The 12565-nt window shown below is 40.5% G+C and overlaps 1 protein-coding gene across 2 annotated transcripts in view; it reads left to right on the top strand.

The window, feature by feature from the left end:
- The first annotated feature begins 255 nt into the window (after positions 1 to 255).
- Positions 256 to 12565, top strand: part of Pnpt1 (polyribonucleotide nucleotidyltransferase 1) — a 36015-nt gene continuing 23705 nt past the window's right edge. For both annotated transcript variants that reach the window (XR_005285007.2, XM_038325784.2), the window contains exons 1-13: positions 256 to 448; positions 2924 to 2984; positions 3631 to 3705; positions 4499 to 4604; positions 5433 to 5482; positions 6652 to 6715; positions 6807 to 6854; positions 7756 to 7869; positions 8135 to 8321; positions 8919 to 8970; positions 9474 to 9531; positions 11783 to 11879; positions 12129 to 12231. Coding sequence is in view for 1 of the 2 variants with exons in the window: in XM_038325784.2 (XP_038181712.1) it covers positions 279 to 448; positions 2924 to 2984; positions 3631 to 3705; positions 4499 to 4604; positions 5433 to 5482; positions 6652 to 6715; positions 6807 to 6854; positions 7756 to 7869; positions 8135 to 8321; positions 8919 to 8970; positions 9474 to 9531; positions 11783 to 11879; positions 12129 to 12231 (1185 nt within the window). In the remaining variant the exon portion in view is untranslated. The remainder of the gene's footprint in view (positions 449 to 2923; positions 2985 to 3630; positions 3706 to 4498; positions 4605 to 5432; positions 5483 to 6651; positions 6716 to 6806; positions 6855 to 7755; positions 7870 to 8134; positions 8322 to 8918; positions 8971 to 9473; positions 9532 to 11782; positions 11880 to 12128; positions 12232 to 12565) is intronic.

Here is a 12565-nt window from a genome sequence, read left to right on the forward strand (position 1 = left end):
CAGAGAGAGAGAGACCGAGAGAGAGACAGAGAGAGAGAGAGAGAATCAAGGGATTTCTTCAATTCTGTGTAATTTTCACCGGTAAGGGCAGAAAAAAGAAAAAAAAAAAAAAGCTGAACAAAACGCATTCTGTGGGGTTGACCCTATAGGATCTCCGCAGGAGCCAAGGCTCACTTCCTGGGCGGAGTTCAGGCTCCCCCGAAACGGAACCGCGTCAGGCCCCGCCCACCCGCAGGCTGGCCAATGAGGCGCCGCTCGGGCCGCGCGCGCGGGGTGTCATGGCGGCCTGCAGGCAGTGCTGCTCGTACCTGAGGCTCCGGCCGCGGGGCTGCGGTCCCCTCAGTCCCCTCGGCCGGCCCGGGCGGAGTCGGCCACTCACCTATTTGCAGGCGCGAGCGCTGTGGAGCAGCACCGGGTCCCGAACGGTGGCCGTGGACCTGGGCCACAGGTAAGGAACGGCGTGAGTTCGCGGACTTTTCACGCGGTGTCCGGACCAGACAGCCTTGGTAGCCAAACACCCAGGGTGGGACTCCAGCAGGCTGAGTCTCTGTCAACCTCTCTACTCTAACCTAAGCTCGAGATTTCCTTTTCCCGACTTGAAGTCTGTCTTCCCGGTGCTTCCCCCCTTTCCACGCTGCCCGCTGCGTCTTGATCCAGCCCCTAACTGTGGTAGACTTCCTTCTCAGAGCCCATGACAATCTTCCTCTGATCTCGGGCTCTGAAGTGGGAAACCCGTTGTCAGTGTGTGCCCAGCTCAGTTCTTCCAAAAACGAGGCCAGTGTGAGCCAGAGTGGGAAGGGACCGTCGTTTTGTTGAATACCGGTTATATGATGGATACAGCCCTGTTAAACCTCTCGTGAAGGTACTGTTGCCTTCATCTTGTAGTTGAGACAACAGAGGGTCAAAAAAGGTAAATTTCTCAGAATTAACAAAACTAAGACATCTCACACAGGCAAGAGAGAGAGGTTTTCTTTTCCCCCTGAAGTTCTACTTTCTGTGGCAGGCAGCTGCCCCTGTCATTCCTTGGTGTCTTTCCCATCTCAGTATGTCCTGCTCCTTGTGCCATTCTTAATTTTTTTTCAGAGTATTTAGGTAGGCATTCACTGACATGGTTTGACATATTAAAACTTCAAAGCTCTTCCACTTGTTCCCATAATCCCCAGTTTCAAATCCTAGAGGCCATGTATGTAGTATGTGTGGGTCCTCTATGTGTTTGGAAATCTTTTATATAATATTGAAAAGTAAATCGGTAAGAGGCAAAGTGAACAACAATAACAAAACAACATAAATTTAATAGTTTTCTTGGAAACAACCGAAAGCCCATGTTTCTGAAGCATAATCATCCTGTCTTTCTACATTATCAGAATTCATTGAGTAACAATAAATTCACACACTATGCCGAAATTTGCCAAGCAGTTCGAGTTTACCTTGATCCATGCTGGCTGTTGCAAACATGGTTTCTTTTCATCCCACTGGCAATCACCAACTCTCAGATTACACATGACACCCCATGCAGGAGTAATAACTGTGTTTGTAACTATGTCGGTTACAGTGTGACTGCAGAAACTGATGCTGCATAGTTCAAGGCGCTGAAAAAAGACTTACTAGACCAAAGGCAAAGAGCTAAGACAGGTAGAGACTACTGCTGGTAGTCTCAGCTGGACACCTGCCGGAGGCACATAGGGCCAAGCCACAGCGGAGAGTTCAGCTGAAGAGTGGACAGTCACAACTGAGTCCAGATGGGTGGACATAGATGTGTAGGCCTACAACACTTTGAGCTGGGCATGTCAGCCAGCTCAGCTGAAGCCTTAGGAACAGTCCCTTCTCTACTGATGAGACAGCAGATCAGTGTTCACTAGTGGTGATAGATGTCCTTCTCTGGGGTCCCGGGGAGAGTGTTGCACCCTTCGTTGGTTGGCTGAGTTTGATGAGTTCCTGGCCCTGTTTTTTTCTTACACACTTTTAATATACCCATGTGTTCATATATGTGTGTACATATATGTATGTTCTCAATGTATTTGATGAGTTTATAGGTCATACCTTTTTACTTTTAGAAATATTTACCCGCCTGTGCCTAATGGACGGTTCTAGACATGAGCTAGTGTCTACTTGAAAAAGATAGATCTTGCCTCTGTATTTGGACTTTCGATGATACATCAAAAAAGACAGTGTCTAATCCGAGTTTATGGACATTTATTCCTGCTGTTTTTTCCAAAGAGCTTTAAACTTTTGCCCTAAAAGAGTTATCCCTAAAAGGAACCATGTTCATTTTGAGTTTTTATTTTTGTATGGAGTATGTGGCTATCCATCCATCTCCATACCTTTTACTGAAAAAGATTATTCTTCTACCATTAAACTGTCTTGACACTCCTGTTGAACATGAAAGTCAATATTAGTATTATTGTTATTTACTAATGTTTTAAGTTAGCCTTCAAAATACTGTTATTTATCAGAAGATAAAAGTCCTTTATTATTTTTAACATAGCATACAAAATACTGTTATATATCAGAACATGAAAGTCTTTGTAGTCAATATTCAAAGTGTGTATTTTTTTTCCAGAAAGTAATGGGGGAATTTTAAAGTATTTTAATTAGGGAAGAGAAGAGTCCGTGGGTTAAAGTTTACACAGCAGTGCGTCATGAGATGGGCAGCCCTAGTCAGGAGTCTTTTCTCCCGGCCGTGCTTTCCCGTCCTCCAGGGAGTCCTTTGCCTTGCTGTCCATCATCTTTAAGCTGCACTTGGGTCTCCTTTGTGCTTCTGATGATCACAGATCCTGCATGCTTTGCCTCTTCTTTTTCCCCGAGGTAGATTGGGAGGCTTTTGGGTTTTGTTGTTGTTGTCTTTTTTTTTTTTTTTAGCTTCTCTCAATTATTTTTTACTAAGCTAAGACTTGTACTGTACTAAATTTTTATTTTTAAACAGAAAATTAGAAATATCCTCTGGAAAACTGGCAAGATTTGCAGATGGCTGTGCTGTGGTACAGGTAAGGAACTAGTCTGTTCTAAAGTCCTAGTGGCTGATGTCTTAGTACCATCGTATGTCATCATATGGTATTGGGAACTTGTTAAGATACCACCACGTGTTTCTGTGTCAGAAACATGCTAGCCCAGCAAAGTCAGTTGGACATAGGAAATGACCTTTAAGATCTCTTCCAAACTTTTTCTGTATTCTGTTAATAAAATCTATTATGCTTTTATTCTAAGAAAAAAGTTTTTTTATTATGCTTTTCATAGCAATTCTTGAAAATTTTTCTTTATTGTCTAAATTTCTTCATAAAGAGTAAAATATGACTCATTTCATTGATGCGACTAAGCTACTAGCCATTTCTCCATGTGAAAACTTCCATGAGTACTCTAATTCTGGTCATGGTCAGATAGAAAGGATGGAGATCGCTGCACTGATAGTAATCATACAAAATAAGAGATCTTCCATCGAGCCAGGCACGGTGCAAGCACTCACAAGTCCAGCGCTCTGGACTTCCGTAAGCAGAAGTCGGTGGATCTCCTACAGGGCTACATAATGAGGCATTATTTCAAGAGAGAGAGGAAACGAGTTTTTATAGAGTTTGCTGTTTACACATTAATGTCTGATTTCAAAAAAGATTACTGATATTTTTGTATCTGTTCAAGTCAGGCGACACAGCAGTGATGGTCACAGCGGTCAGTAAAACAAAGCCTTCACCTTCCCAGTTCATGCCCCTGCTGGTAAGTATTCACTTACTTATCTGAGCCTCCGGAATAGTGAGTGTAAATGTCGGATCTGTAATACCCTGTCAAGTGTCTGAACTTAGGCTGTACAACAAAGGGTTGCCCTTAGATGTTTGAGACTGAGGATGTGAACTTCACTTGTCAAGTGTGATGAGCTTGGTGGGAGCATGCACGATGCACGTACTTTGTTGTTAAAGAAGCAATGATGCATTGTCTCTGGGTTTTCTTCCAGTTTGAGTGTGTAGCTATATATTAAGTGAAAAATTAATTAGGGACTTTTGTGGGGTTTTTTTTTTTTTTTTTTTTTTTTTTTTTTTTTTTTGAGACAGGGTTTCTCTGTGTAAGAGCCCTGCCTGTCCTGTCCTGGAACTTGCTCTGTAGACCAGACTGGCCTTAGATTTGCCGCTTCTGCCTCCTGAGTGCTGGAATTAAAGGCATGCACCACCACTGCCTAGCTTGTGTTTTTCTAATATATAAGCAGAAAGCAATTATGTCTCACAGGGTTGGTGCGCAAAGTTGGGAGGAAGGGGCACTATTTGACTGGGTCAAGGTAAACTACTGTAGAAAGCAGCAAGACTCAACAGTCACCTGACTGCTAAGTGAAGGACTTTTCTTTTTCATCAATTGAAACACTCTATACAATTCTTCTTCCCGAGTGGTTTAAAAGAATGCTAAAAGCAAATTAAATATTATCTACTTGTCTAGAATATGTTGTGAGCAACCTCAGGAAAGTTGGTGCTTCTGTAGGGGTTCTTGGGATATGAACCTTAATTCTTCATTGCTGCTTCAGGTTGACTACAGACAGAAGGCCGCTGCAGCAGGTAGAATCCCCACAAACTACCTTAGACGGGAGATTGGCTCTTCTGACAAAGAGATTCTTACAAGTCGAGTCATAGGTGAGATCTCCTATGTGTGCCATTTTTCACATCGCTTCTTCCCATCTCTGCTCTGCAGGGTCTCCCACGCTTCCTTCTCTGTATGGCTGCCGCTCGCTATCATTTACTATCAGATGTGTGCCCCCTGAGAGGAAAAACTTGTTCCTTCTCTAGCAAAGCCTTATACCTTGTGTAGAGGCATTCAGTAAACACTGAATTCACCAGTACATACTGACTGAATGAATCTGTTGAGCACGTGAATCCCATGCCCATGTCAGTTCTCTGTTAGATTTATCCCTGTGGTTTTTCATTTTTATGCTCAACTTAGTAACTCCTAAAAGCATTGTGTTTATCAGCTATTGAAGTATGTCTGTCATCTTCCAGATCTTTTTTGAGAAGGAAGAAGCATGACTGTGTGGCTGGGACGGTGTGGGTGTGGTGAAGTTCTAGGTTATTCACATGCTAGGTAAGCACCGCGCTACTTAATAGCATCGCCAGCCTAACAATAGCCCAGCTCTTTGACATCTGCAGATATTGTGGGATCATTTGTGGTCCGCAGCTTTCTACCCCATAATTGCTAGCTTGTACATATTTATATGTGTTCCTCAGACAGTAAACCAATGAACATTTTCTTTTTGTCTGCTATTGGTCTTCAGCCTCCTCCTTTGCTTTGTTGTTAGGTAATGGTCTGTATTCATGAAAGTGTTGATACTTATCAGTGTTTTTCTTAACACGCGATCTTTTTGTTTGTGTCTATGACATAATCAACAGCCGTCTCTTAGTTCAGTAGTTTTAATTCTAGAACGATTTTGCCAGGGCCATTTAAAATCTTTTTCTTTGTTTTGACAGATCGTTCAATTCGACCTCTCTTTCCACCTGGCTATTTTTATGATACTCAGGTAAATTCTGCTTTGGTTTGGTTAAATTATTTAATCCCTATAACTCTTTCTAAAGAAAGCTTTATAAAGAATTTTTATGGTATTCGTGCATTATACTTTGAGTCACTTTAAAAGGCAGTACTTTGGAAAACCGTATGTGACTGGTGTGATTTTGAGCTGATGCCTGAATTATGAGTAGGAGGGAAAGACTGTTGGGAATGCTCTGGAAAGGTTGAATGAGAATCTAAACCGCCCTGTGTTAGGAAATAGGTGGATGTATATAAAAGAAAGTGTAATAGTTAGGGGTGGTAGCCAGACTCGGTGGCTGGATTTTGTGGGTCAAATTTATAATAGCTCATTAGGACCATAAGCATAATTGTTTGTTTTGATTTGGTAAACAAGATCTAAATTTCTGTAGCTCAGGCTGGCTTTAACTCTGTGCATAGCCTAGGCTAGCCTCAAACACATGGCAGTCGTCAGCCTCGGTCTTCCAAGTGTTGAGATTACAGCAGTGACCCACCACACCGTCTTGTCACAACTAATTTTAATATCTTTATTCTAGATCTTCTGAACTTCTATTATATTTTCATACTTTCTGAATATTCTTTTCTTTCCTCAAGGTGATCATATACTTTAGTTAGATATACTTGAGTAGCCATTTATTTAACTGCAGTAAGTAAGTATATCTTTGAGAGGACTTCAGAGACTCAAAGAAATTATTCTTTTAAAAATCTAACTGAGGTACATCATTGCAATATAAACTGATACTCATACAAGTACATAGCCAACATTTACAGAATGCCGTAGCATACCTAGTATTGTCCAGGTTCTTTCCATACAGCGTGTCTGTAGTTCTCAAAGGAACTCCTTAGGAAGATGACATGTTTTGTCTCAACAAAACAGAATTGGTAGTAAAAATGAACCCCTGGTCCAGCAATGCTGGTAGCCACATACACCACATACCCTTGGGAAATACAAAATGAGGAAATCGAAGTTTTAAATGCCTAGTATCAAGAATTTAGTTAAATAATAGGTAACTTTAAGGTATTTGGATATTGATCATGATTTGGATATCAATCATATAGTTCTTATATTTTAGGCCAAGTTGCTAATTTAAATCATAATCTGCCAATATCAAGGGGCTATTGTTATTGCTATCTGTATGTCTAATTTGTTTCCCTTGTTGCCAGGTAATATGTAATCTGTTAGCAGTAGATGGCATCAATGAACCTGATGTCCTAGCAATTAATGGTGGTAAGTATAAGAACACCAGCTAAAATGATCACTGTTGTTTTTTAAAGCAATGGAATTTAATTTCAGCTTTTTATCTGTCTCCTTTCTAAAGCTTCTGTAGCCCTCTCCTTGTCAGACATTCCTTGGAATGGACCTATTGGTAAGTTACAATTTGGAAGTATGAGCTGCTGTTTCTGTTCTTTCAGTAACAATGTGCATGTTATTGGTGCTGATTTATTACTTCATGGCAAGCTGAACTAGATAGCATACTATATTTCTTGCAGGTCTTTCAGGCATTTCATCCTTGCTTTGGGTTTTGTTACCCAAAGACTGTTATAGTGCCATTGATTTTATGCCCCTAGGCTTCTTAATTCCCTTTCATTCTTTCTTTCTTACAGTGGGGGATTACCATAGTACATAGTCTTTGAAGATAAAACAAACATGTTTGTAACTTAAAACTCCTGGAAGTTGTAACCATACAGTCTGCCGATTTCTTTACAAAAAGTACTATTTTCTTTTTCTTTTTTCTTTTTTGGTTTTTGAGACAGGGTTTCTCTGTAACAGCTCTGGCCTAGCTCTTGTAGACCAGGCTGGCCTCAAGCTTACAGAGATCTGACAGCCTCTGCCTCCCGAGTGCTGGGATTAAAGGTGTATGCCACCACTGCCCTGCTAAGTTTACTATTATAATGGCACAGACAAGGTGCTAGAAAAATTATATAGAAGCGCAGGTTGTCAAGTAGTGCTTCTCAAAGTAGTCAATGTGTAAGTGAAACGTCAGTGGGAGAGGGGTGCAAGCATCTGCTGTGGACAGAGGAGTCTGGATATAAAGAGCAAGAACATGATCAAAGTGTGTGCAAAAATCATCTGACTTGAGGAATTCGGAGCATCCCACTGAGCCTATAAAGGAGGATGGGATAGGTGCTCTCTGAACTTCCTTAACATGGGAGAAATAGAAAGTTCATTCTGTTGTCAGAAAGACAGTGTGATGCAGCGGCTACTAGAATAATACTGTGAAAATCGCATGTTTTAATTATACATTGCTAACTTTAAATATGTTTTAGGGGCAGTACGAATAGGAATGATTGATGGAGAATGTGTTGTTAACCCGACAAGGAAAGAGATGTCTTCTAGCACTTTAAATTTAGTGGTTGCTGGAGCACCTAAAAGCCAGATTGGTAAATAAGTTACCTATTCTGCATTTTACTTGCAAGTTGTACTTTTGTTATTTGTGTCTTTGTTTTTCATTTAAAAATACCCTGTTGTTGGGGAGGGCCTTGGACTTCCCACAGGGCAAGGCACCCTGACTTCTCTTAGGACTGGAGAGGGAGGTGGAGGGGATGTGGGGGGATGAGAGGAGGTGGAAATTTTTAATAAAAAAAAAAAAATACCCTGTTGGTGAAAGATTCTCAGATGGTAATTGTCTCTTTATTCTCTGACTAGTTATGTTGGAAGCCTCTGCAGAAAACATTCTACAGCAGGACTTCTGTCATGCTATCAAAATTGGAGTGAAGTATACCCAGCAGATAATTCAGGGCATCCAGCAGTTGGTAAAAGAAATTGGTGTTGCCAAAAGGACACCCCAGAAGATATTCATCCCTTCACCAGAGATTGTGAAGTATGCTCACAAGTAAGAACGCCTGCGCAGGTGGGCCGTTGTCAGCAGGTTCAGGTTCCTCTCAGGAGATGCACGCTGTGTGGCACGTTCCTTCTTTACATCATTACCATAACGTAACTACCTATCTGATGCCTACAGGAGGATAAACCAGCAAACGGCATAAACTTAATCCAATTTAAACATAAGTTTAAATCTCAAGTAAAAATCAGATCCTTTATCTCTCCATGTCCAGGGGAAAGAGAATAAAACATACAATATTTGTATGTCTAAGAAACTTGAATTTCTCAAAAAGAAGTGGGTTTGAGCCAGCCTTATACCCAGGGCTTGGACGGTGCCTGGCAATACTTAGAACAGGGAGGCACTCAGCAAATATGAGTGACTCTGGATTGGAATAAGATGAGCAATGAAGAGGGAGGGGCATAGTTGAGTGGAGGGAACTCTGTTCTGGATTATAATAAGCACATAGGAGTGAGGTGCAGCAACACAACATCTCACCTTTATGGAGCGCCAAGTATTTAGTTTGTAGTTCATTGCTGTTTATATTTGTTTCAGTTATTAGAACTTCATAGTTCAATTATTGTTTGCTAACATTTATTTTATACTTAATAGACTCGCCGTGGAGAAACTCTATGCAGTATTTACGGATTATGAGCATGATAAAGTAGGTTGACCTTCAGTTTTGTTTGGAGGTTACTTTGTTGTAACTCATTCAGTTCTGTTTGTGCATGCTAGTCCTATTTGTCTTCAAGAACTCTTGCCAGGCCTGGGTGTAGGCTCAGTAGTAGAACAGTTGTCCTGTATTCCTGAGGCCCTGTGGTTGATTGGCAGCACTGCAGAGAATAAATAAACCTCCAACAAATGTAAATAAAGCAGTTTTCCTTTGAGAACTAACCCCACACACCATGTGTGTCATGCTTCCTTTCCGTTGCCTTTCTGCCTCTTAGCCCCCTACTGCCTGCAACTGGGCTTTCCTTATAATGCAAGACAAAGCCTACCTGTTTGTTTTTCTATTCTTTTGTTAAATGCACTCTTTAAGGAAATGTACAAATTTAATTTGAACTAATTAAATCAGGTTTTAATCTTTCTGTTCTTACAGTGTGTTTTTGTGTAGCATTGAAAATATGAGAATTTCATATTTATACACTAACATCAATGCTATTTTAGATTTCTAGAGATGAAGCTGTTAACAAGATAAGACTAGACACAGAGGAGCAACTAAAGGGTAAATTCTGTTTTCATTTTTAAAGAGGTTGAAAGATAAACATTGGGTTTTTTTGTTTGTTTTGGTTTCAAAAAAATACATAGATTTGTTTTCAGATTTCAGTAATAAGATCTTAAAGCTGAGTTATTCTCATAGTTCCCCAGTTTCATCTTAAATCTGTAATGGTGATAGACCATGGGTTGGCTGTCATGTTAACTTCTAGAAGTGTGGCTAACACTTGCCTTGAGTTGGCACCTAGTAAATAATGAATGTAAAATGTTCCTTCCTTATCTGCTTCAGTGTCTTAATGTCCTGTAACCTGTCATTTGAAAATCTAAAAAAATACTTAAAATTCCTGAGCCCAAAAAGAAAAGTCACCAGGTCATGATGGCGCACACCTTTAATCTCAGCAGTCAGGAAGTGGGAGAATCTCTGTTAGTTCCAGGCCAGTCTGATCTGCATAGTTCCAAAACAGCCAGGGTTATGTAGAGAGACCCTGTCTCAAAAATCAAGAAAAGGAAAAGAGAAGGAAGAAAAAAAAAAGACCCCAGTTTGGGGAGATAGCTTAGTGATAGTGTTTTCCCAGAATGCATGAGGCCTTGTATTAAATCCCCAATACTAAAAACAAAAATTTAACAATAAATTCTTCAGTTTATCATCCGTGACATTGTAACACCAATAATACCTAGTTTATAGATGTAATTTGCATTTGTGCCTGGCACACGTCATCATTCAGAGTGATGCTATTGCCATTCCTAACATTGTCCGGAATCCCAAGGGGTGGCTAGCTCTCCACAAATCACTAAGCTGGATATCTTACTGTATAATGTTCTTGTAACAACTTAAATATGGGTAAAGGTTGCTGTGCAGTTTTTAGTAATTTTCCCACCAAGAGAAACGTGTCCTCTTGTGGGAGCATTTATCAGATTTTAAAATAAAAATTCTCCTACATTTATGTTAATGCCATTACTTGTAATTATCTTTAAAATAATTTAGGCTTTTTTGAAAATCAAGAATAATAAATTATGGTCAACAAGGGCTCAGCAGGTAACAGCGCTTGCCGAGTAAGCCTGGAAACCTGAGTTTGATGCCTGGAATTCAGATAAAGGTGGAACAGAAGAACTGACTGTACAGTTGTCCTCTGACCTCCACAAGCACACTGCAGCATGCCTGCCCATACACATTTGTCATGCATACTTATGCAGTGATCAGTGATCAATAGGTTTTTAAGAGAATGAGGGCTGGAGAGATGGCTCAGAGGCTAAGAGAACTGACTGCTGTTCCGGAGGTCCTGAGTTCAGTTCCCAGCAACCACATGATGACTCACAGCCATCTGTAATGAGATCTGGTGCCCAGAACACTATATACATAATAAATTTAAAAAAAAGAGAGAGAGAATGAAAAGATAATCAGTGGTGGTGGTTCAGGCCTATAATACCAGCACCCAGGAAGCTAAGTAGCATTGTGAATTCAAGGCCACCCTGGGCTATACAGCAAGACTGTCTTGGAAAAGCAAAACAGAAGTATTCTGAACTGGAAGTATGGCTTTATAGAAACCTGCCTCTCCTGTGTGAATCCTGCAATACCGAAAGAAGAGCTTGTTGTATGTTGAAGATACAGTAATATGTCTTTCTGTGGCCATATTTTATGTTCAAATTACTTTAAAGTTATACATTACTTAATAAAGCAAGAGACTGGTGGATGGCATTAGTTAACATTTCAAAGCATAAGCCTGTGTCGGGCCGACGAGTGTCATGTGACAGCTGGATGGATCCCTAGAAATGTGCTGTGTGATCTTGCCAGGTGAGCGGCCCGCTACTGACTTTACTTCTTTAAGCCTTTTCTCTCTTCGGCTTGTGGTAGTAGCCTTTTCCTTACACGCTGTTGTGAAAGTTAGAGGCACTCAAAGCAAAGCTGAGAGCCTGGCTCATGGAAGTAGTCGGTAGATGTTAGCAGAAAGGGTAGCTGGTATGGATTCGTAATGAAGAAAATTGTTTCTCAGATCACACAAACTAAAAGATAACTAAAGATCAACTGTTAGTTAGCCCTCTTGTAGGTGTCTGTATTGGTAAGGTAACAGGACAGAACAGGATGGATCATAGCACAAGCTAAGTTCCTACGACTGGCTTAAGAGCATTTGAAGTATGTGCTTTGTTTGCCTGAGAACTAAGTGTTCGGACATCTCACTTGATTTGATGCTGTGAACTTTGGAGAACTTCTCTTCCCAAAAGATAAATTTTTGATTTTGTTTTGATTTGTTTCTTCTCTATAGAAAAATTTCCAGAGGTCGACCAATTTGAAATAATAGAATCCTTCAATGTTGTTGCAAAGGAGGTTTTCAGAAGTATTATTTTGAATGAATATAAAAGGTAACCATATTCTCCTGTAGTAGAATTGAGGCAGGTGCTGTACCTGCAGGTTGCCTTGACAGTAGCAGCTTACTTAAAGGAGGGAACTGGGTGTTCGTTTTAGACATGAGCACCTGTTGGCATGAGCCCAAGTGTTTATATTAGTGTTTACGATTCTAACAAGTTACTGTAGGCCACTGGTGTTGAGAACTTAATAGCAGAGATAAAGATTTTTCTGACTTTCCATATGACTTTACTACTTTATTACAGGTGTGATGGACGGGATTTGACTTCACTTAGGAATATAAGTTGTGAGGTAGATATGTTTAAAACACTTCATGGATCAGCATTATTTCAAAGGGGACAGACACAGGTAAAATATGTTTGAAAGTTATTTATTTAATTATATTTGCAGTGTAGATGCTATAAGTTTGGTTTTTTGTTTGTTTGTTTGTTTGTTTTGTGTGTGTGTCCTTGTTTGAAATCAGGGGGTCTCTTTTGTTGTTTACATCTGCATTTGTATGGAAAGTGGGACTGAGCTACTGTCTCCACTCCCCATCCCTCCATAGGTGCACTGGAATTATAGATGCCTACTACTATTGCCCAGCTCTTTCTGTTTGATCTGTTGGTTGATTTTAGGGGTTTTGTTTGGTTTTGTTTTTCAAGACCAAGTCTCTATAACCCTGGCTGTCCTGGAACTCCCTGTG

Source organism: Arvicola amphibius, chromosome 1 (genome assembly GCF_903992535.2).
Source record: "Arvicola amphibius chromosome 1, mArvAmp1.2, whole genome shotgun sequence".
Lineage (NCBI taxonomy): Eukaryota > Metazoa > Chordata > Mammalia > Rodentia > Cricetidae > Arvicola > Arvicola amphibius.